This window comes from Ahaetulla prasina, chromosome 2, assembly GCF_028640845.1.
Source record: "Ahaetulla prasina isolate Xishuangbanna chromosome 2, ASM2864084v1, whole genome shotgun sequence".
Lineage (NCBI taxonomy): Eukaryota > Metazoa > Chordata > Lepidosauria > Squamata > Colubridae > Ahaetulla > Ahaetulla prasina.
In genome coordinates, this window is record NC_080540.1 from 9,297,327 (window position 1) to 9,322,429 (window position 25,103).

Here is a 25,103-nt window from a genome sequence, read left to right on the forward strand (position 1 = left end):
GACTGAAACATTTCCCACAGTCAGGACATTCAAAGGGTTTTCTCCTGTGTGAGTCCTCTGGTGTTTCACCAGGCTGAATTATTACTAAAACTTTTCCCACAGATAGGACATTCAAAGGGTTTCTCCTGTGTGAGTCCTCTGGTGTCACCAGGTGGAATTATCACTAAAACTTTTCCCACAGATAGGACATTCAAAGGGTTTCTCCTGTGTGAGTCCTCTGGTGTCAGCAGATTGGAATTATCAAAACTTTTCCCACAGATAGGACATTCAAAGGGTTTCTCCTGTGTGAGTCCTCTGGTGTATCACCAGGTGGAATTTGACTAAAACTTTTCCCACAGTTAGGACATTCAAAGGATTTCTCTCCTGTGTGAGTCCTCTGGTGTGTCAGCAGATTGGAATTATCACTAAAGCTTTTCCCACAGATAGGACATTCAAAGGGTTTCTCTCCTGCGTGAGTCCTCTGGTGTTTCACTAGGCTGGAATTTGACTAAAACTTTTCCCACAGTCAGGACATTCAAAGGGTTTCTCTCCTGTGTGAGTCCTCTGGTGTCACAGATTGGAATTATCACTAAAACTTTTCCCACAGATAGGACATTCAAAGGGTTTCTCTCCTGTGTGAGTCCTCTGGTGTCACCAGGCTGGAATTCTGACTAACTTTTCCCACAGATAGGACATTCAAAGGGTTTCTCTCCTGTGTGAGTCCTCTGTTTCACCAGGCTGGAATTATCACTAAAACCTTTGCCACAGTCAGGACATTCAAAGGGTTTCTCTCCTGTGAGTCCTCTGGTGTTTCATCAGGCTGGAACTATCACTAAAACGTTTCCTGCAGATAGGACATTTCAAAGGGTTTCTCTCCTGTGTGAATCCTCTGGTGTATCACCAGCGTGTAATTATCACGAAAATCTTTGCTACAGATACGACATTCAAAGAGTTTCTCTCTTGTGTGAGTCCTCTGGTGTGTCACCAGGCTGGAACTGTGATTAAAACTTTTCCCACAATCAGGACATTCAAAGGGTTTCTCTCCTGTGTGAGTCCTCTGGTGTATCACCAGGTGGGAATTCTGATTGTACCTTTTCCCACAGATAGGGCATTCAAAGGGTTTCTCGCCTGTGTGAGTCCTCTGGTGTAACACCAGGTTGAATTATCACTAAACTTTTCCACAGATAGGACATTCAAAGGGTTTCTCTCCTGTGAGTCCTCTGGTGTGTCAACAGGCTGGAATTATCACTAAAACCTTTCCCAAAGATAGGACATTCAAAGGATTTCTCTCCTGTGTGAGTCTTCTGGTGTTTCACCAGGTGGGAATTCTGACTGTAACTTTTCCCACAGATAGGACATTCAAAGGGTTTCTCTCCTGTGTGAGACCTCTGGTGTGTCAGCAGATTGGAATTGATACTAAACCTTTTCCCACAGATAGGGCATTCAAAGGGTTTCTCGCCTGTGTGAGTCCTCTGGTGTTTCACCAGGCTGGAACTGTGACTAAAACTTTTCCCACAATCAGGACATTCGAAGGGTTTCTCTCCTGTGTGAGACCTCTGGTGTGTCAGCAGATTGGAATTGGTACTAAACCTTTTCCCACAGATAGGGCATTCAAAGGGTTTCTCGCCTGTGTGAGTCCTCTGGTGTTTCACCAGGCTGGAACTGTGACTAAAACTTTTCCCACAATCAGGACATTCGAAGGGTTTCTCTCCTGTGTGAGTCCTCTGGTGTCTCACCAAGTTGGAATTATTACAAAAGCTTTCCCCACAAGTAGGACATTCAAAGGGTTTCTCTCCTGTGTGAGTCCTCTGGTGTTTCACCAGGCTGGAATTTTCGCTAAAACTTTTCCCACAGATAGGACATTCAAAGGGTTTCTCTCCTGTGTGAGTCCTCTGGTGTGTCACCAGGCTGGAACTGTGACTAAAACTTTTCCCACAATCAGGACATTCGAAGGGTTTCTCTCCTGTGTGAGTCCTCTGGTGTTTCACTAGGCTGGAATTCTCAGAAAAACCTTTCCTACAAATAGGACATTCAAAGGGTTTTTCTCCTGTGTGAGTCCTCTGGTGTTTCACCAGGCTGGAATTTTCATTAAAACTTTTCCCACAGATAGGACATTCAAAGGGTTTCTCTCCTGTGTGAGTCCTCTGGTGTCTCAGCAAACTGAAGTTATCACGAAAATCTTTGCTACAGATACGACATTCAAAGGGTTTCTCTCTTGTGTGAGTCCTTTGGTGTCTCACCAAGCTGGAATTTTCACTAAAACTTTTCCCACAGATAGGACATTCAAAGGGTTTCTCTCCTGTGTGAGACCTCTGGTGTGTCAGCAGATTGGAATTGGCACTAAACCTTTTCCCACAGATAGGGCATTCAAAGGGTTTCTCACCAGTGTGAGTCCTCTGGTGTTTCACCAGGCTGGAATTTTCACTAAAACTTTTCCCACAGATAGGACATTCAAAGGGTTTCTCTCCTGTGTGAGACCTCTGGTGTGTCAGCAGATTGGAATTGGCACTAAACCTTTTCCCACAGATAGGGCATTCAAAGGGTTTCTCGCCTGTGTGAGTCCTCTGGTGTTTCACCAGGCTGGAATTTTCACTAAAACTTTTCCCACAGATAGGACATTCAAAGGGTTTCTCTCCTGTGTGAGTCCTCTGGTGTTTCACCAGTGTAGAATTATCACAAAAACTTTTCCCACAGATAGGACATTCAAAGGGTTTCTCTCCTGTGTGAGTCCTCTGGTGTGTCACCAGATTGGAATTATCACTAAAGCTTTTCCCACAGATAGGGCATTCAAAGGGTTTTTCGCCTGTGTGAGTCCTCTGGTGTGTCACCAGGTGGGAATTCTGACTGTACCTTTTCCCACAGATAGGACATTCAAAGGGTTTCTCTCCTGTGTGAGTCCTCTGGTGTTTCACCAGGCTTGAATTATTACTAAAACTTTTCCCACAGATAGGACATTCAAACGGTTTCTCTCCTGTGTGAGTCCTCTGGTGTTTCACCAGGCGGGAATTATTAGAAAAACCTTTCCTACAGATAGGACATTCAAAGAGTTTCTTTCCTGTGTGAGTCCTCTGGTGTGTCACCAGGTTGGAACTGTGACTAAAACTTTTCCCACAATCAGGACATTCAAAGGGTTTCTCTCCTGTGTGAGTCCTCTGGTGTGTCACCAGATTGGAATTATCACTAAAGCTTTTTCCACAGATAGGGCATTTAAAGGGTTTTTCGCCTACGTGAGTCCTCTGGTGTGTCACCAGGTGGGAATTCTGACTGTACCTTTTCCCACAGATAGGACATTCAAAGGGTTTCTCTCCTGTGCGAGTCCTCTGGTGGTTCACTAGGCTGGAATTATCACAAAAACCTCTCCTACGAATAGGACATTCAAAGGGTTTCTCTCCTGTATGAGTCCTCTGGTGTGTCAACAGGCTGGAATTATCACTTAAACTTTTCCCACAGATAGGACATTCAAAGGTTTTCTCTCCTGTGTGAGTCCTCTGGTGTCTCACCAGGCTGGAACTCACACTAAAACCTTTCCCACAATGAGGACATTCAAAGGGTTTATCTCCTGTGTGTGTGGTCTTCTGTCTGAGGGGATGGGAATTTCTAATGATACCTTTCCCACAATCTTGACACTCATAAGGTTTCTCCATGGAGTGAGGTGGGAATTACAACTGAAACTTTTCCCACAGTCAGGACATTGAACAGGTTTTTGTCCTTTATGAATCCTCTGGTGTATCGTGAGATGGAAATTTCTCATGAAGCTTTTCCCACAATCTACACACTCACACAGCTTATCCCTGGTGTAAATCTTCTGATACATCAGACTGAAATTGTGATTTAAACTTTTTCCACAATCAGGACATTCAAAGGGTTTCACTTCTGTGTGAGTCCTTGAGTGCTTCACCAGGATGGAATTCTCACTGAAACTTTTCCTGCAGAAAGGATTTTCAAATGGTTTTATTCCTGCATGTGTGCCCTTTAGTGTCTCATGACCTGGGAATTTCTAACGAAACTTTCACACAATCTGCAAAGTCATGTTTTCTCCCTCCTGTGAGTTATCTGATGTAGCACCATGTTGCTGTGCTCACTAAAGCATTTACTGCATTGGGAGCACTTTTGTGGCTTCCCTCTTGTGTCTGGGTGCTTCCACGAACCGGAAAGGAACTATTGTGACCAAAGCTTTTGCCACATTCAGGTAATTTGTATGGTTTTTCTCCTTTCTGGGTCCTCTTGTGCATCATCAGCTGTGATTTGCAATCTGTGCTTTTCCCACAATCGACAAATTTATGGAGCTTTTCCACAGCTGATATTCTTGAGATAAAATATGACAATGCCTTGTCCCGTTTTCTTCCTCACAGGGAGAGGCCTGTATTACTGTCTGTTCTACGTGAATTTACTTTACAGTTTCCTCCTGACTTTCAGATATTTCTCTTTTGCTTAATAATAAATAAATCTGCCTTCATTTTTCGTGTAATGTATCCTTGAGTTCTGCATAATCTCCTTATTCTTTCTTGATTTTTTCTTTTGCCTAACAGCTGCTGGAGGAGGAGCAGCATTATATGATTTTCTGAAGGAAATGGAAAATATTTTAATTTCTGGCTTGATTTTCTTCCCTTTTCAACGTTGCTTGTTATTTAAAGTTGTCCAGAATGCTCTTATTGCCATCTTGTTTGCCTGTAAGATTTAAAGAAAAGTGTAATTTTAATTGTTTATAAAATGGTTAGAGAAGATGTGAAAAAAGATATATATATATAGATAGATAGATATAGATAGATAGATATATATGTAGGTCTTTGGTTATTCGGGTTTTCTCCCGTGTAAAATTGGAAGTGTCGGCTTTACGAAGTCTCATTCGTCATCTTCAGGCTTCAGCTTTGCTTCTGGGAGCAATGTGTGATCGCAGCTGTTTCTTCCTTTAACTGCTAGTGGGGTTTGAACTGATTGGGTGGGAGCTGGCTGTGCTCTGATTGGATGGGGTTTTGTGCTCTGATTGGCTGGGGTGTGTCCTGTTTGGGTGGGGGCTTGGTTGTGCTCAGTTTAGTCTTTGTTGCAGGGGGAGTTGAGCTGGTGAGCTGCATAGCTGTTGTTTGGCTTGTTTGTGGTCCATCTTCATAGTGGGTGTCAGTCTGCTGCATGTATGGATTGGAGGGCTTGAAATGGCTAATGTTGCAGCTGCGGTCTGGCTTCTGGTCCTTGGTCGTGCTTCATGATCAGTGTGGGTTTGGGTCTGCTTTCTGGGTGGATGTGTGGTGACATCCTGTGTGGACCTCGTGAGTGTGGGTCTGGTGTCATTCCTCGTGTTAGGGACTCGTTTTCAATAAATTGGGTTTCCAAATGGCTGGTAGGCGGGAGGTATCATCTCGTTTGTTCATGCTGTGTGGGCGTTTTTCTATCTCGATGGCTTCTCTGATTATTCTGTTGTTAAAGTGTTTAGTTTTGGCGATAGTTGTTGTGACCCAGGTTCCTGGACCCGGACTCCTGGACTCGGATGATTCAGAAAGTGAGGGAGAAGACCTGGCAAGCCCTGCTTCTCTTGAGCCCTTTCCCTCCCTGGCACCCACTCAAAGGGAGGAGGAGGGGCCGGCAAAGCCTGATTCCCTGGAGCCTTCTTCTGATTTGGCAACGCCCCAAGAACAGTTTTGGAGTGATGCAAGATTGCGCAGGCGTGACCGGCGTGCGCAGCAGAGGAAGAGTTGGGACAAAGCCAAGTCATAATTGTCATGCAGTGACATCTGCAGAGACTATAAATAGGAGGCGGGACTTCCTGGTTTTTTGTCTTGGACAAAGTAATGAATTTGCGCGGGCAAACTGTATCAACGGAGGGAAGAATATATTCGTGAGTAATTCTGGCCTTATCTGTAATTTCCTTGTTATCTCCAGAAACTTGGCAGGCCCGTGGGTAGACGTGGCCAGGACATTTATATATATGTAAATAAATCAGAAAAGGAGGCCTCTGACTGACTCTTTGCTGGGAGTATTGGGGGAAGGGAAACAGAACATTTTTTCCAAGACCCTGACTAAAACATCTTCCACCAAAGATGGACCAGCAGCAGGTACAACAGCAGTTACAGCAGCTACAAGCGGCTAATCAACAGCTCCAGCAGCAAGTGGCTCACTTGGCAGGCCAACTTGCTGCCGGGAATGTGCCTGAAGCCCCCCCCCCCGCCCGTCCTCCCACTCCTCCTCCTCGTCGCAAGTGCCCGATAACCGTGCCAGATAAGTTTTCTGGGCAGCCTGAGATGTTCCCGACCTTCTTGGGACAGTGCCAGCTCTACATGGCTATGCGGCCAGAGGATTTCCCAGACGACCGGGCTAAGGTGGCCTTCGTGATTAACCTTCTTTCCGGCTCGGCTGCTCGATGGGCCACACCCCTCTTGCTCCAGGATAGCCCCCTGCTGGCGGACCAACAGCGTTTTTGGCAGCACCTGCGCACCATGTACGAGGACCCAGTTCGAATGCTGACGGCAACCAGGCACCTTAAGGAACTCTGTCAAGGGAAACGCCCCCTGCAGGAGTACATCGCCGAATTTCGTCTTTTGTGCCAGGACTCTGATTGGAATGATGCAGCGCTGGTGGGCCAGTTCAGGAGGGACTCTCAGAGGAATTACAAGATGAGCTGGCCGGGTGGGCGCGCGGACCCTCGACAACTTGGTGCCTTTGTCTCCGCCTCGATGCCCGTCTGCAGCGACCGTCCCGTCGCACCCCGGGACCCTCCGTCGACATCTGCACCCCCTGCACCACCAGCACCCAGGGTCGCCCCACGTTTTGTAACCGCTGCGGAAGAGCCCATGGAGTTGGGAGCGGCCAGACCTCGCCTGACAGCCCAGGAGCGGATCCGAGGCGCCAAGGGGATTGTGCCTGTACTGTGAGAGCCCGCCACTTCACCGCTTCTTGCCCCAGAAAGCGGCGGCACGCCGTCCCCGAATCACAGCGTGACCAATCGAAAGCGGAGCAGGCCCAACCTCGGGAAACCCTAGGTCGGGCACGTACTAAGCCCCCACTGGGCGTTGGAAGTAGACTCTGGGCCCCCTCGGCATCTGATTCTGGACACACGGATATGGTTGGGGAACCAGTCGGACGGGCTCCAGGCGCATGTGCTGGTGGACTCAGGGGCCACAACAAACTTTATGGACCAGGCCTTTGTGACCCAGTTTGCGGTCCCCGTGGTTCCGGTGGACCCTCCGATGCGGGTAGAGACAATTGATGGACGAGAACTGGTGTTCGGCCCCATTAAATTCGCCACCCAGCCTTTGCGCCTGGCTATTGGGGATCATGAGGAGGCGATCCAGTTTTATGTCACGGCGGACCTTCATTTTCCCTTGGTCCTTGGGATGGCCTAGCTTCGGACCCACGATCCTCAGGTGGCCTGGTCGTGGAACGCCATCTCTTTCCCGAGTCTGCAGTGCGTCGACCACATCTGCCACACCTGTGCTGGCCAGAACGTCCCCACCGCTGCCATCACCTTGCCTCCTGAGCTGACGGACTTCGCCGACGTGTTCAGCGAGAAGGAGGTGGACAGACTACCCCCGCATCGGCCCTACGATTGCCCCGTGGACCTTCTGCCCAACGCACCACTGCCTGTGGGACGCCTGTATTCCATGTCGGAGCCCGAGTTGGCCGCCCTCAGGGACTTCCTGGACAAAAACCTGGCCCAAGAGTTCATCCGGCCTTCAAAGTCCCCTCTCTCGGCCCCGGTCCTCTTCGTGAAGAAGAAGACAGGGGACTTGCGCCTGTGCTGTGATTACCGCCGGCTAAACGCCATTACAGTGCGGAATCGCTACCCCCTGCCGCTCATCCCGGAGCTACTGGAGAGGTTGCGGGAGGCCACGATCTTCACCAAGCTCGATCTCCGGGGGGCCTACAACCTGGTGCGGATGCGAGAAGGAGACGAATGGAAGACGGCATTCGGCACCCGATACGGACACTACGAATACACTGTCATGCCATTTGGGTTGACCAACACTCCCGCCGTTTTCCAGCACTTCATTAACAACGTGTTCCGAGACATGTTGGATCGGTTCGTGGTTATCTACCTGGGACGACATCCTGATTTACTCCCGGTCCAGGGAAAGCCACCTTCGACACGTCGGTCTGGTTCTGCAACGCTATGGAGCAACAACTCAATGCGGCTGGAGAAATGCGTCTTCTTCTTCCGACTTCCTCGGCATATCATCTCGCCCGAGGGCATAGCCATGGACCCATGTAAAGTAGAAGCTTTGTGTAGCTGGGAAGTCCTCGTCGGGTGAAGGATGTTCAGCGCCTGCTGGGCTTCACCAACTACTACCGGACCTTCATCCCGGCGCCACACTGACGGCTCCACTTACCCAGCTCCTCAGGAAGAAGGTTGCGTTCGGTGGGGTCCCCGCAAGAAGCATTCACAGCCCTCAAGAAAGCCTTCACACGGAACCCGTCCTGAGGCATCCCGACCCGCTCCGGCCTTTTGTGGTGGAAACGGACGCGTCCAATGTGGCTCTGGGAGCGGTGCTGCTACAGGCTCCGGACGAATGGCGGCACACTTTTTCCCTCGCTTACTACTCCCGGAAACTCAATCCTTCCGAGCGCAACTACACTATCTGGGAAAAAGAGTTGCTGGCTATCAAGGCTGCATTCGAGGCTTGGCGACACCATCTGGAGGGCCCGACATCAGGTGGAGGTCCGAACGGACCATCGGAATCTCGAGCACCTCACCACAGCTCGGAAGTTGAACCAGCGGCAGATCCGGTGGTCGTTGTTTTTTGCCCAGTTCAACTTCCGCGTGACCTACATTCCCAGCGGTCACAACCGGAGGGCGGATGCCCTGTCCCGCAAGCCAGAGTACCTCTGCGCCAAGGACCCCCTTCCTCCACGGACAGTGCTGCCGGCAGAAGCCTTGGCCGCAGCACGGGAGCAGTGGACTTGCGGGCCGAGGTGCGAGAGGCGCAGCGCCAGGACACCTGGTCGCAGCAAAGGAGAGCGGAGGTGGGCCCCGCGTCTCCTTGGACCTTGGAGGAGGACTTACTCAAGTTTCGGGGGCAATTATATGTGCCCACAGGACCATTCCGAGCCCTCGTCATGACCCAGTGCCACGACAACCCTGCAGCAGGACATTTTGGGTTCTTCAAGACCCTCCACCTGGTGACACGGACCTTTTGGTGGCCCCGAGTGCGGCATGATATACATGCCTACGTGACATCCTGCGTACCGTGCCGGCAAGCCAAGACCGCCACGGGGGCACCTCCCGGGCTCCTCCAGCCCTTGCCGACACCCGACAGACCCTGGGGGGCGATCTCTATGGACTTCCTGACAGACCTGCCGCCGTCCTCTGGGTTCACCACGGTGCTGGTGGTGGTGGACATGCTCACCAAGATGGCACACTTCATCCCATGCCGCGGACTGCCCATAGCCGCAAAAACGGCCCGTCTCTTTCTGCAGCACATCTTCCGCCTCCATGGTCTACCGGACAGGGTGGTTTCGGACCGCGGAGTTCAGTTCACAGCCCGCTTCTGGAAGAGCCTGATGGCCGCGTTGGAGGTGCAGGTGTGTCTGTCGTCATCGCACCATCCGGAGACCGACGGGGGTACAGAGAAGGTCATCGGTATACTGGAACAGTATCTCCGTTGCTTCATCAACCAGCAACAGGACAACTGGGCCGACTACCTGTCCCTGGCGGAGTTTGCTTTTAACAACTCTCAGCACACCTCTACTCAGATGACCCCGTTCTTTGCCAATGTGGGGTACCATCCGCGGCTCTTCCCTCTGGCACAACCGGACTCTCCTGTTCCCGGAACGCAAACCTTCCTGACGGAATTGCATGCGGTCCAACAGTTGGTACGTCAGCAGCTGAATCGGGCAAAGGAGGACTACAAACGGTCCGCTGACCGCTCCCGACGGGCAACGCCCCCGCTGGCAGTTGGAGACCGGGTGTGGCTCTCCACCAAACACCTCCCGTCCGACCGCCCGGTAAAGAAGTTGGACCACCGATTCATCGGCCCGTTCCCTGTCGAGGCAGTCATCAACCCGGTAGCCTACCGACTGACCCTGCCACGATCCATGCAGATCCACCCCGTTTTTCACCGGTCCCTTCTAGTTCCTGAGGCCACACCGAGTCCCCTTCGGTGCCCAACAGCACCCATCACTGTCGCCGAGGACGGATCGGAGGAATATGAAGTCCACAGCGTACGAGACTCCCGCTGGCTGAAGGGTCGTTTCCAATATTTGATCGCGTGGAAGGGATACGGGACTGATTTCTCCTGGGTAGATGCCTCCGACGTTCATGCCCCTGACCTGGTGCAGGCCTTCCATGAGCAGAACCCAGCCCGACCGCATCCCGATCGTCAGCCCCGGGGGAAGGGCCCTGTGGTGAGGGATAGTGTTGTGACCCAGGTTCCTGGACCCAGACTCCTGGACTCGGATGATTCAGAAAGTGAGGGAGAAGACCTGGCCAGCCCTGCTTCTCTTGAGCCCTTTCCCTCCCTGGCACCCACTCAAAGGGAGGAGGAGGGGCCGGCAAAGCCTGATTCCCTGGAGCCTTCTTCTGATTTGGCAACGCCCCAAGAACTGTTTTGGAGTGATGCAAGACTACGCAGGCATGACCGGCGTGCGCAGCAGCGGAAGAGTTGGGACAAAGCCAAGTCATAATTGTCATGCAGTGACATCTGCAGAGACTATAAATAGGAGGCGGGACTTCCTGGTTTTTTGTCTTGGACAAAGCAATGAATTGGCGCGGGCTAACTGTCTCAATGGAGGGAAGAATATATTCGTGAGTAATTCTGGCCTTATCTGTAATTTCCTTGTTATCTCCAGAAACTTGGCAGGCCCGTGGGTAGACGTGGCCAGGACATTTATATATATGTAAATAAATCAGAAAAGGAGGCCTCTGACTGACTCTTTGCTGGGAGTATTGGGGGAAGGGAAACAGAACAATAGTTCTGGTCTTTTTAAAGTCAATATCGTGTCCTGTGGCTTTAAGGTGTTGGACCAGGGAAGAAGTTGGTTCCTCTTTTTTGACTGAGTTCTTTTGTTCTTCAATGCGTGCACTTATTCTTCTGTTGGTTTGTCCGATGTATGTGGTGGGGCAGGCGGTGCATGGGATTTCATATACTCCTTGATTTTCTAACTCAATTTTGTCTTTGGGGTTTCTTAGGATGGTGGATATTTTTTGGTTTGTGCAGAATGCTGTCTTGATGTTATGTTTGTGGAGGATCTTGCTGATTCTGTCTGTGGTGCCTTTTATATATGGGAGGAGGGCTGTGCCGTTTTCTTGTTCTCTGTCTTGGATTTTAGTGGGGGGTTCTTTTTGGATTAGTTTGGTAATCTTATTTCTCTGGAATCCATTGGATGTTAGTACGTTTGTGAGAGTGTGTAGTTTTTAGGTTTTTAGGTGAGGTTTTTAGGTGTTGTTCATCAGCTAAGTGTTTTGTTCTAGAGATGAGTGTCTTGGCTACGGAGTTGATCTGTGCTGGGTGGTGGTGTGAGAGTGCGTGCAGATAGCAGTTTGTGTGTGTTTTCTTCTGGTAGATGAACACCGGTAGTAACACTGGTAGTAAACACTGGTAGTACACTCGTCCTGGAGCTTCTCCGAAAGGCCCCTCTTGAACGCGTCCGCTAGTGCCGTGTCGTTCCAGTCCGAATCATGGCACAGCAACCGGAATTCCGCGATGTACTCCCGGAGGGGGCGGGGCCCTTGTTGGATCTCTCCGAGGCGCCAGGCAGCCGTCTGGGCCCGCACAGGGTCTTCATACATCAGGCGTAGTTGCCCCCAGAACCCCTGGTAGTCTGCCAGCAAGGGGCTGTCCCTGAGCACCAAGGGCGTGGCCCACTGCGCAGCCTGGCCAGACAACAGGTTCATCACGAAGGCCACCCTGGCCCGGTCATCTGGAAAGTCCCCCGGCCGCATTGCCATGTAGGTCTGGCACTGGGCCATGAAGGCCGGGAACATCTCCATCCGTCCTGAGAACTTCTCCGGCACCGGTACCGGGCTGTGGCGCTGAGGAGGAGGAGGAGGAGGTTGGACTGCTGGGGCATTCCCAGCAGCCAGTTGAGCAGTCAGCTGGGTGACTTGCTGTTGCAGTTGCTGGTTATCTGTTTATAGCTGCTGCACAATCAGCGCCAGCTGTTGCTGATCCATCTTGTAGATGTGTGTGGAGTCAGGCAAGATGTCGTGTCCCACTCCTCCGCTGACGGCCGGGTCAGGGAAATCCGAATCAGGCTTGCCTCTTCAGCTCTGCCCAAAGTCCTAACAAAGTCCTCAGAGCAGGCAGGAGACCAGTAAGTGACTTCAGCAAGATAAGTTCGACTTTTGCCTGACTCAGAGACTGCCAGAAAGTAGATCCTTTATATAGGCCATGGGGTGTGGCTCCATGACTCAGCACTCATTAAGGCCTGCCCCTCCCTTCCTTCTGTTGCCTCCGCCTATCCAATCTTCTGATGCGAGGATTACTCCAATCAGCTGTTGTTGGGAGTAAACCCTCCTCAGGCTCACCTGCTATGGAGGAGGGGGAGGGGTCTAGCTGCTCCGTTTGCCTGGGCATGGAGTCAGGGCTGGGGCCGGGAGATGCTCCTTCTTCTGCAGTTTGTGTGGGCATGGAGCCAGGACTTGGGCCGGGAGGCATACATTCCTCAGTGTTCGGGAGCAGGTAAGAAGGCCCCGGCTGCTCTGAGGGCGGGCAAGACACAACACGCCTGCTGCCACCGGTGGCCTCCCATCGACCCATGCGCTCCCATAGAGAGGGACTCCTCAGGGTGCCGTCGGCCAGACAATGTCGGCTGGTGACCCCCAGGGGGAGGGCCTTCTCTGTGGGGGCCCCAGCCCTCTGGAACGAACTACCTCCAACGTTGCGCCAACTCTCTGACCTCCAAGCCTTCCGGCGTGAGCTGAAGACTCTTTTATTTCATCGAGCAGGACTGGCCTAATATTTTTTAATAGTTTTAATTAGTTTTTTAATGGGTTTTAGCAAATTTGTACATTTCGGCCAATTTAAAATTAGTTCTTTTAAAATTGCTCTTAACTTTTGTATTATTGCTTTTACTTGGCTGTAAACCGCCCTGAGTCCTTCGGGAGAAGGGCAGTATAAAAGTTGAAATAATAAATAAATAAATAAATAAATAAAAAGATAGATCAATGAATGGAAATGGGAAAATAGATAATATAATAATAAGTAATTTTGATTGTCTTTTAAACTAGAATGGAATTTAAATTGTCATTGTATTTGTAAGAGAGAAGAATTATAGGACACACTGTGATGTTATTTAGGTGAAAGCATTGAATGTGAAATGATGAAGTACATAAAGAGAATAATAATGTTGAAATTATGAAAGCGATTATTTTATAAAGATGAATAAACAGAATTTGTTTATGATAAATCTCAGAAATGTGGAAATAAAGGCCATACTAGGCTGAAGGCTTCCACACGCTGCCACTTTCTCTTGCGTGGGAAAGTAGAGGAGGGGATGGTGGTACAAGGGATTATTAGACATAACAACATTCTTCCTGCTCGTCAAGGTCAGGCTGGGCTTGCATCTAGAGGAGTGGCCGGAGTGATGTCTCGAGATGGGACGGTTGAGGACTGGAGCGTGTGACCGGCAAAGGGGTCATGAGGGTGGGGATTTTGGAGTTTGTATTACTGAGGGAGGAACCCGGATCCCCAGATTCGGATTTCCACCAACTGTGCCAGTTTATCTATGCTAGTAAAAGAACTTTGAAAGATGTTTGTTTCGGAGTCTTTTCTGTAAGGAGGGTTTTCTGGAATGCTGACAGTACCTGATAACATTGTTAATTTTGATAACAATGTAAATTAAGATGAACATTTAAAATGCTAATTGTAAAGAGAATAATGTTGAAATCACAAAGTGATTATATTTGCAAAGATGAATACAATTTGTTTGTGCTAAATTTCAGCAGATGGAAATGTGAAAATAATTTAATCACATTATTCATTTTGATAACAATGTAAATTAAGATGAACATTCAAATGCTAATGATCGGGAAAGAGGAGTTAGAGAGATACTTCCGGAAATGAAGAAATATGGTAAATAACTGGAGTAATTGTAAGTGAGGAGAAATATAAGGCGTAAAGTGATGTTATCTATATGTAAAATTGAAAATGATAAAGAATTATGGAAAGAGAATAATATGGTAGAAGCTGAAATATTAAGATATGGTGAAAAATGGCTAAGCTGTGATAAAGAATTATACAAAAGAGATGAATATTGAAAAAAAATGGGAAGATTAGAATACATTATAATAATGATTATGTATAAGATGTGTAAGATGTGACTCAGTCAACTATCTGTCATTAAAATATGTATGATGAAAGAAATTTTTTAATACAACTTATTTTTTTAAAAATAAATTTTTAGCAATACAAAATGTTATCATCAAATATTTATTTATTTATTATTTATTAATTTAATTTATATACCACCCTTCTCCTGAAGGACTCAGGGCGGTTTACAGCCAGATAAAAAACAGATTTCACAAAAATTTAAAAATCATCTTAAAAAGCTAATTCAATTAGGCCGAAACAGACTAAAACTATAATAAAACCCACATTAAAACTACATTAAGCCAGCCCCGCGCGATGAAACAAAAAGGTCTTTAGCTCGTGTCGAAAGGTCCGGAGGTCAGGGAGTTGACTTATCCCCGGAGGCAGCTCATTCCAGAGGGCAGGAGCCCCCACAGAGAAGGCCCTCCCCCTGGGGGTCACCAGTCGACATTGTTTGACTGACGGCACCCTGAGGAGACCCTCCCTATGGGAGCGCATGGGTCGGCGGGAGGCTATTGGTAGCAGCAGGCGGTCCCGTGAATAACCCGGTCCTATGCCATGGAGCGCTTTAAAGGTAGTAATCAACACCTTGAATTGCACCCGGTAGACCACCGGAAGCCAGTGCAACTTGCACAGGAGAGGTGTTATATGGGAGCTTCGAGTTACTCCCTCTATTACCCACACAGGCGCATTCTGGACCAGTTGGAGCCTCTGGGTGCTCTTCAAGGGGAGCCCCATGTAGAGAGCATTACAGTAGCCCAGACGGGAAGTGACGAGGGCATGAGTGACCGTGCACAGGGCATCCCGGTCCAGGAAGGGACGCAACTGGCGTATCAGGCGAACCTGATAAAAAGCCCCTCTGGCGACGGCCGTCATATGGTCTTTTAACGACAGCCATGCATCCAGGAGAACGCCAAGATTGCGGACCTTCCCCGTGGGGGCCAACAACTCGCCCCCCATGGTCAGTGATGGAATCAACTGATTATACCGGGATGCCGGCATCCACAGCCACTCAGTTTTGGATGGGTTGAGTTGGAACCTCTTTTTCCCCATCCAGACCCGCACGGCCTCCAGGCACTGGGACATCACTTCAACGGCTTCATTGGGGTGGTTAGGGGTGAGTGACCGTGCATAGGGAAACCTGGTCTAGAAAGGGACGCAACTGGCGTATCAGGCGAACCTGATAAAAAGCTCCCCTGGCGACAGCCGTCATATACTCTTCTAAGGACAGCCATACATCCATGAGGACGCCTAAATTGCGAACCCTCTCCACAGGGGCCAATGACTCGCCCCCAACAGTCAGCGATAGAAGCAGCTGGCTGTACCGGGATGCCGGCAGCCACAGCTACTCAGTCTTGGAAGGGTTGAGTCGAAGCCTGTTCTTCCCCATCCAGACCCGCACGGCTTCCAGACACTGGGACATCACTTCAACGGCCTCGTTGGGGTGGTTAGGGGTGGAAATGTACAGCTGAGTATCATCAGCGTACAGATGACATCGCACCCCAAAACCACGGATGATCTCACCTAGCGGCTTCATGTAGATGTTGAACAGAAGAGGCGAGAGAATCGACCCCTGTGGCACCCCACACATGAGGCGCCTCGCGACCGATCTCTGCCCTCCTGCCAACACCGTCTGCGACCGGTCAGAAAAATAGGAGGAGAACCACTGAAAAATGGTGCCCCCCACTCCTAAACCCTCTAGCCGTCGCAGCAAGATACCATGGTCAATAGTATCAAAAGCCACTGAGAGATCTAATAGGACCAGGGCAGAGGAACAACCCAAGTTCCGAGCCCTCCAGAGATCATCTACCAACGCGACCAATGCTGTTTCCGTGCTGTACCCAGGCCGGAAGCCGGACTGGGATGGGTCAAGATAGACAGTTTCATCCAGGTACTGGGGGAGCTGTCGCGCCACCACACTCTCAACAACCTTCGCCACAAAACGAAGGTTGGAGATAGGACGATAGTTCGCTAAAACGGCTGGATCCAGGGAGGGCTTCTTGAGGAGGGGCCTCACCACCGCTTCTTTCAAGGCGGTAGGGAAGACACCCTCCATCAAAGAAGCGTTGACAATTCCCTGAAGCCAGCCTCGTGTAACCTCCTGGGTGGCCAATAAACATGTGGTCGCATTCAGCCTCCCCAGTATCCTGTCCGTGTCCTCGGGAGCCACAGTATCAAACTCTTCCCAGATAACATCCTCAAGATCTACCTCTGTCATCTCGCCCGAATCTACCCAATCCGAGTCCAGACCATCCCGGATCTGAGTGACTTTATCGTGCAGATATTGTCCAAAATCCTCAGCACGCCCTTGCAAGGGGTCCTCCTGTGCTCCCTGATGGAAGAGGGAGCGGGTTACCCCAAACAGGGCGGCTGGGCTGTTATCTGCCGATGAAATAAGAGCAGAAAATATTCACATTTTGCCATTCTTATCACCACTAGATAGGTCTGAATATGGGACCTTACTAGTGTTCAGTCGGATTCAGAACGACTGGTCCTCCAACCACTCTCTAGGTGTCTTTTCCGGCACTTCATCTCTCTCAGCTCCACAGAATACCAAGGGGCCAGTCGAGATCGGCACCGGGTCAGAGGCCGGAAAGGCATGACGCGATCCAAAGCCCCTGCCGCCACCCTTTCCCAGGCGGCCACTAGTTCTTCAGACGAGCCGTGAGCTAGATCCTCAGGAAATGGCCCAAGCTCCGTCAGAAACCTCTCCGGGTCCATCAGGTGCCTGGGACGGAACCAACGAATCGGCCCCGTCTCCCTGCAGTGTGGGTTGGCGGTTTGAAAGTCAAGTCAGAGGAGTGAATGATCAGACCATGACAGGGGTTTGATAACTAAATCGCCTAATTCTAGATCATTCAACCACTGTCCAGAGACAAAAATCAGATCCAGAGTGTTTCCCCCGTTGTGAGTGGGACCATTAACTAACTGGGTCAGGTCCAAGGCCGTCATGGAAGCCATGAACTCCTGAGCTGCCGAAGATGTTTCACCGACCGACGGCAGGTTGAAATCCCCCATAACCATAAGTCTGGGGGTATCAACCGCCATCCCGGCTATCATATCCAGCAGCTCGGGCAGGGCTGCTGTCACACAGCAAGGAGCCAGGTACGTAATCAGCAAGCCCACCTGCATCCCCTGACCCCACTTCTCAAAGAGGGACTCACATCTGGCTATCTGTGGTACAGTGACCTCCCTCGGTTCCAGACCTTTGTTAATAATAACCGCCACCCCTACCCTGGGCCCTCAGCTGATGGAATGCACGGAAGCCCGGTGGGCACATTTCCACAAGGGGTACCCCCCCTTCCGTGCCCAACCAGGTCTTCGAGATGCCCATCAGGTCCGCACCCCCTTCTTGTATAAGATCAAAAATAAGGGGGCTTTATTTACCATGGACCTAGCATTACACAACATCAGCTGGAGGTCCAGGCTCTGGGGATTCAAGCCACTCGGGGAACGAGGAAAGTCAGGGGGACCGGAGTGCGTGATCGCTCGCAAACAGCGAGCGCGCACTCCCCAAACATGATGTGGGCCCCTGCTTCCGCTGTATCTGCCCCTCCCATTTACCGTGCAGATGGAATAGCCCTCAAAGAGTCGAGCTCCAGCCTCCTCCTTCGCCTCCGAACCCGTAGCATCTATATCGCGAGCCCTCGCAGGGTCCAGCCATGGCCCTAATGGGTTTCCCCCAGAGCCCATCCTAACTCTCCCTCCCCTTAAAAACCCTTTACTTAAATCATTTGAAAGGGTAATAAAAAACGATTTAAAAAAAAACCTAAGTCCCTTCTTTGCAACATGCCACCTCTTGGGATTCCAAATTCCGTCATCGAGGTAGGCCCTCGATAGAGTGGAGGGCCACATCTGCGAGAGGGGGGAGTCTCGCAGACCAAGAAGTTCCACTGACGAATACATCGGGGTTCCGAAGAATGGCGGGTGATTTTATCCCGGTCAGTCCAGATGATAACTTAGCAGGTCTCTGGTTGGGAACAAGATTAGATGACAGTAGGTCCAAGGTGGAGAATGATGTCACAGGATGACAGGTCAACTGGGGTGGGCACCCTCTCAGGCAAAGATGGAATGCTGCCAATGATGATTCTGCCAACCGCTCTGTATGTGGGACTAGCAATGCTAGTTGGCGACCAAGCAATTCCCTCGTCATAGCCGCCCGCAACAGTCGCTGCTGCCGCCGCAGCCGGACGCCAAAAACACCGCCATCGCCATCGCCACCACAACAGCCACAACCACTCGGGCTCCAGGGGAGGGACAAACATTGCCGCCGAGGCGAAAAAAAACATCGCCATCACCGAGAAAGGCCACCGCCGCCGTCGCCATAGCCACCACCCAGTCCAGCTGCTCAGGTCTCCGGGAAGGCCCCTGTTGTGACCCAGGTTCCTGGACCCGGACTCCTGGACTCAGATGATTCAGAAAGTGAGGGAGAAGACCTGGCAAGCCCTGCTTCTCTTGGGCCCTCTCCCTCCCTGGCACACACTCAAAGGGAGGAAGAGGGGCCGGCAAGGCCTGATTCTCTCGAGCTTTCTTCTGATTTGGCAACGCCCCAAGAACAGTTTTGGAGTGATGCAAGACTGCGCAGACGTGACCGGCGCGCGCAGCAGAAACAGCGTTGGGATAAAGCCAAGGAATGATGGACATCTGCAGAGACTATAAATAGGAGGCGGGACTTCCTGGTTGTTTGTCTTGGACAAAGCAATGAATTTGCGTGGGCAAACTGTATCAATGGAGGGAAGAATATATTCGTGAGTAATTCTGGCCTTATCTATAATTTCCTCGTTATCTCCAGAAACTTGGCAGGCCCGTGGGTAGACGTGGCCAGGACATTTATCTATGTAAATAAAGTAGAAGAGGAGGCCTTTGTCTGACTCTTTATTGGGAGTATTGGGGGAGGGAAACAGAACAGCCCCAAGGAGGGAGAAGCCGCCGCCTCCGAAAAAATGCCACCACAACTCGCCGCCACAACCGCGGCAGCCACAACTGCCCAGACCTCTAGGAGGGCTTCATGGGCTCCATGGGGGAAAATGCCGCCACCGACACTGACGCAGAAAATGCCGCTGCTACCAGAAACGCTGCCACCGCTCACCCCCGACCTCATTTCAGCTGACCTCGTTTCAGCCAGCCACGTTCTTCCAGAGGATAAAAAACCCCACTTCAGGCTGGCAGAACGTTCCCCTAGCCGGGCCAAGGGTCGAAGATGTCCAAATCGGTCTCCCTTGCTAGGACCGGCCGGGAAAAGACCGCCATTCCTCTCTCCACTATTCTGTTACAGCGCCATCTTGAGCATGCGCTTAATTCTTTAAACTTTATATATAAATATATCTTGCTGGGGTTATATAATTGCAGATATATGCATAGCGAGAAAATACAGATACACCCACCTACACATGTATACATGGAGAAAATTTATGTCTTTCAAGCCTGACAAAATGTCCCAAAATGGTTACAGTCAAACCTTCTGAGCTAAATTTAGAGATGTGGGGGCTTTAACTGATGAAATGATGCCTAAAGTCTCTGCAAGCTTTGAAACACCACTTTTGCTCATGGAAGTCCTCAGCTTCAAATAAGAGCAGAAAATACTGTCTACAACCCCTCTGGTGACATTCCCACTCAAGTCGTCCTCACTTAACCTACTGCAATTGGAACGGGTATCTGCATCACTAAGCAGCTCAATCATTAAGCATCATGTCATATGACAATGCCAACTTACATCTGTTTCTCTGTAGTTGTTAAGCAAATTACTGTGGGTTGTTAAAGGCAATTTCATATGACCGTGACTTGCAATTTCCTGCCAGTATAGCTATTGATTTTGCTTGTCAGAAGCTAGCTGGGAAGGTCACAAATGGGGATCATGAGTGTGGGATGCTGAAGCCATCATAAATGTGCAACTATTGGCAGAACCCGAATTGGTGCAACTCCTTTTCCTGCATGTTCAAAACCACAGTCACTGCTGACATGCGGTTACAGAAAAAGTGGTAGGATTGCCACAAATTTTGTGGACCAGGTGCATGTCTGCTTCTACTGTGCCAGAGTAACTTTGAAGGCTCAGAGAAGACGTGGTAAGTGAGAACTGCCTGTGCAACCAAAGATGCCAAAAGGTCCTCAATAGCTATTTCTTAGGAAGTGCTGGATTAGGCCACAATTGAACCTGGTTAATACATGGATGGGACAGGAAATACCATACTTATTAGCAAGACATGGAAGTAAAAAAACTTGTACATTTTATTCATCTGTTATTTTCAATACACGTGTGGATTACAAACTATATCAAGAGGGCAACATCAAGTTGTAATGAGAGACTTTAACTACCCTGATATAAACTGGGAGACAAACTGTACAGCAAGTAGGAGATTGAACAGATATGTAAACAACTTATCTGACAACTTTTGTCATCCAAAAGGTAGAGGGGGGAACTAGAGGGAAAACTATAGTAAGAGTCAGGTCAACTCTTACTAATAGAGAAGCGATAGAAGGAGTTGAAGTTGTCGGAATGTTGGGCAAGTGACCATGTCTTACTGGAATTCAATATACTGCAAACACAAGCAACAGAATATAATCCAACCAGTGTCTTAAACTTTAGAAGAGCTGATTTTAACAAATTTAGAGCCGAAGCAAAATTTCATGGATAAAAATCCTAAAAGAGAAAACAATGCAAGGAATGTGGGAAATACTGGAAAATATGATCATATAAGCCCAGTCCAATACAATATCACTAAAAAGGGAAAACAAGAAATCCAAGAAGAAACCAACATGGTTGCATACAGAACTCTCTGATAAAAAATGGAAAGAGGGACACATAATTAAGGCAGATTACCAGCATATAGGCCAAATCTGCAAAGATGGAAACTCTGAAAAACACGATTACAAAAGCCAAGGCTAACACAATATCACTGAAAAAGAAAAATAAGAAAGCCAAAAGAAACAAGGATGGTTGCATTAAAAACTCTCCAATATACTGAAAGACAAAAAGGATAAATATAAAAAATGGAGAGACACATAACTAAGGCAGAATACTAGCATATAGCCCGAATCTGCAATGATGAAATCAACCTCATGCTGAGAATGAACTAAAAATTGCAACAAATCTCAAAAATAATTTTAAAACTTGTATAAAACAAGAAAAAAGTCAAGGAAAGAGTCAGTCCACTAATGGGAGATGATGGCAATGAAGGGTAGTAGAGACAGAGCAGAGCTACTTAATTCATTATTTGCATCTATCTTCAGGCAAAAAGAAAAAAAAGCCAAACCTACCAAAAACAGAACTGTAAAAGGCAGACTAGGAATACAAATTAAAACAGGCAAGAAAATGATAGGAAAACACCTGTCCATTCTAGACGAGTTCTAACCAACAGGACCACATTGATTACTCCTTCAGAGTTCTGAAGGAGCCAGCAGATTCGATCTAAGAACCACAGAACCATATATTTCTTTTTCTTTTTAAAAATAAATTAAATTGGTGCTCTTGTTGCACTAGGGGTTTTTTTTGCATAATTTTTTTATTTTTATTTCTCATAAGCACATTTAAATGTACAATCTCTTATCCATCATTAATCATTGATCATTCATCTTATCCTTTAATTTTCATTTTTATTTGTTCGGGGCTGCTTTTTTACCATTTTCTCTTCTTTGTTTTACCACAAACTTTCCTGTTCTTCTTCCCTCCTCTTTCTTCTTCTGTCCCTTTCTACTTTCTTCATTCCTCCTCTCCTCCCTTCTACCTCTCCTCCCTTTCCCCCCACTCCTCTCTTCTTCCTCCCTTTCTAACCCACTCTTCTAATCTTCTTTCCCTTCCATTTGCTTCCTCTCCTTCTCCCTCTCTTCTATTCCTCTCTCTCTCTTGAACCATATATTTCAAAGATCTTCATGCACCAAGGAACTACAGGTGGACTGTAAAAGAGCTGATGTATTTCCCATCTTCAAAAAAGGAGAGTAAAATGCATCCACAAAACTACACACCAATTAGCCTGACATCACTACCTGGAAAGATCCTGGAAAAGATAATGAAACAAAAGATCTGCAAACACCTAGAAGCAAGCAAATATATAACCAGAAGTCACATGGATTTGTCAAAAACAGTTCATTCCAAACAAATGTTATTTCATTCTTACACAAAGTGACTAAATTAGTGGACCAATCAAATAAATAGTATAATTGGATTTCAGTAAGGCAGTTGATAAAGTAGACCATAACCAACTTCTTGGTAAATTAGAAAAATGTGGGATAGGTACATCCATTCACATGAATGGATTCATAACTGGCTAACAAACCACCCTCAAACTATATTCCTTAATGGGACTATATCTATATGGAGGGAAGTAAGCAGTGGGTACACCAAGGTTCTGTTTTAGTACTCTTTAATATCTTTGTAAATGCCTTAAATGAGGGAATTGAATGGGAATGCATCAAATTTGCAAATGACACCAAGTTGGCAGGAATAGCCAACACCTCAGAAGATAGGCTCGAGATAGAGAATCTCGGTAGATTTGAACACTGGGCCTTACCTAACAAAATGAAATTTGAGGGAGGGGAAAAAAAAGGTTTTACACTTATGCAAGAAAAACCAAATGTACTGGTACAGAACAAATAAATAAATAATTAAATAAAATAAAAAATAAAAAAAAAATAGAACCTGGCTCCAGCAATAACTGTCAAGGTTCCAGAAAAACCTCTTCTGCATAAAAAAAACTCAGAAGCCATTGTCTTTCAGAGTTCTTTACTAGCATGAGGAAACTGGCACACGATGAGTGAAATTCCAAAACTGAACTTCTGGATTCTTTTCCCAGTTATACAAACCCTAAGAGTCCCACCCCCCTAACCCCTTTGCTGGTCACATGGTCCCACGTTCTCCCAGTTCATTCGAATATCTTCTCGCCACTCCTCCTGCAGATGTGAACACCATCCGACCTTGACCGCTTGAAAAATGTTACCATACCCCTCAACCCCCCTTCTTCCCCTCAGGGGAAAAATGTGGCAGTGTCTGGAACCCTAAAGCCTAGTATGGTTTCCAGGCCTGACAGTAACTATGAGAGGGACTTTGACATCCTAGTGCACAATCATTTACATATGAGCCAACAGTGTATTTGTCAGCCTCTATGATTCTTACTTGCTTTCGGCTGCCATAGTAATGGGAGGGGGGAGGTATTTTAGGGATTTGGGAGTGGGGATGTGACCTGGTGGAGATGTCTCATGAAAGGGAGGAAAATTCTCACTGTCTTTGTAGCAGTTGTAACAGTTGTTGAGAGGGCTGATAGCAGCCAAGGTCAACCGGTCTGGCATACCAGATAGATGGGACCATCTGAAGAAGCACCCCACATGAAACCTTGGGGAGATGTGGATTGGACATTCAACTTGGGTCCTTGGAGGGAGAGATTTGGGGATTGCTTTCAATATGCAATTTTTGCGCCTATTGCCTCAAGACTTTGCTTTCCTTTTGTTGCATTCAGTTCATACAGAGTAAAAGTACCTTTCTCTACAAACATGGGATTGGGGGTTTTTCTTTCTTGAGTTTTGAATGGAGGCACCCCTGACAGTATTGGGGTGGGGTAGAGCCAATACAACACTAGGCTGCATTAACAGAGAGAGAGAGAATCAAGATCATGTGAAGTACTAGTACAACTTTATAAAGAGTGAGATCTCACTTGGAATACTGCATCCAGTTTTGGTCACCACAGAATTAAAAAGGTATTGAGACTATAAAGAGCCCAGAGAAGAGCAGCAAATATGATTAGGGGGCTGGAGGCTAAAGCATATAAAGAACCGTTGCGGGAATTGGCTATGTCTCGTCTAGTGAAAGGAAGGAGTAGGGGTGACATGATAGCACTCTTCCAATATTTGAGGGGTTGCCACAGAGGGGGAGGGGGTTCAACCTATTCTCCAAAGTACCTGATGACAAGACAAGAAGCAATGGGTGGAAACTAATCAAGGAGAGAAGCAACTTTGAACTAAGGAGAAATTTCCTGACACTGAGAACAGTTAATCAGTGGAAGGATTTGCCTTCGGAAGTTGTGGGTGTTCCATCACTGGCGGCTTTTAAACAGAGACTGGACAGCCACTTGTCTGAAATGATATTGGGTCTCTTGCTTGATCGGGGGGGGGGGGTTGGAATAGAAGACCGCCAAGGATCCTTCCAACTATGGAACAAACCTCCAGTGACGGAGCAGCCACAACCTCTGGAGAGAAGCCATTCCCAAAAAATCAACTTTAATTTAATAGAGACTTTTTCAATCTTCCCACCAGCAGAAAATTGCAGCCACCAGTTTCACAGCCTGCAGCTCCAGTGGGCTTCCATTTGGGGAGGGAAGGAACCTGCAGGAGCAGCAGCTGACCTGCTTCAGCCCAGTTGCTTCTCTGCTTCCAGGCCGTGGAGGGAACCGAACAGCCCGACTTGCTCTCGGACTCTCCTCCCACCTGCTGCCCTCAACTCACCTGCCAGCTGCTGCTTCGACCCTGGGAAGAGCACAAAAGCCGCTCTGCACACCACCTTTCTCCCATGAACTCATCCGGAAGAGGAAGTTGCTCTGCGCTTCTCTTCTCCTCCCCTCCCGTCCTTTCTAGCAATGAGTACTCGATGGTTTTAACTCCTTTAAGCTCAACCACAGCAACCTCCCGCTGTATCGTCCGTATTCTTAAGTAAGTGTCTGTGGGAGAAGATCCTCACTAAGAAGAGTCTGGGTGGTGAAATAAAAGAGAGGGACCCTCACGCAGAAGGAGAATGGAAAAGCCCCCTTCGTGTTACAAAGCGGCAAGGAAAAGTTTGGGCAAATAAGGGAGAACTGTACAAATAGAAAAAGTGATTGTTAAAGCAAAGAAAAGGGAAATCGAGGTGGAACTCCTGGAAAAAGCACAAAAGTAAACTGTCTCAATCTGGGAAGTTAAAAAGAGCTG

General features: G+C 48.4%; 3 protein-coding genes across 3 annotated transcripts in view; 1 reads left to right on the top strand and 2 right to left on the bottom strand.

Moving 5' to 3' along the window:
- LOC131193461 (zinc finger protein 850-like) overlaps positions 1-24,665 on the bottom strand; it is a 40,767-nt gene extending 16,102 nt beyond the window's left edge. Inside the window, exon 1 of the mRNA XM_058173629.1 lies at positions 24,645-24,665. The gene's annotated coding sequence lies outside the window, so the exon portion shown is untranslated. The remainder of the gene's footprint in view (positions 1-24,644) is intronic.
- The window catches only part of LOC131193532 (zinc finger protein 850-like), a 332,320-nt gene that overhangs the window by 120,453 nt on the left and 186,764 nt on the right, over positions 1-25,103 (top strand). The gene's annotated exons all lie outside the window — the stretch shown is intronic.
- Positions 1,197-24,708, bottom strand: LOC131193466 (zinc finger protein 850-like; the record flags this gene model as incomplete). The annotated part of the gene is made up of 2 exons (XM_058173640.1): positions 24,645-24,708; positions 1,197-4,647 (listed from the first exon to the last, which is right to left on the bottom strand). A coding segment is annotated over exon 2 (2,427 nt), but the record flags the coding sequence as incomplete, so codon positions are not given.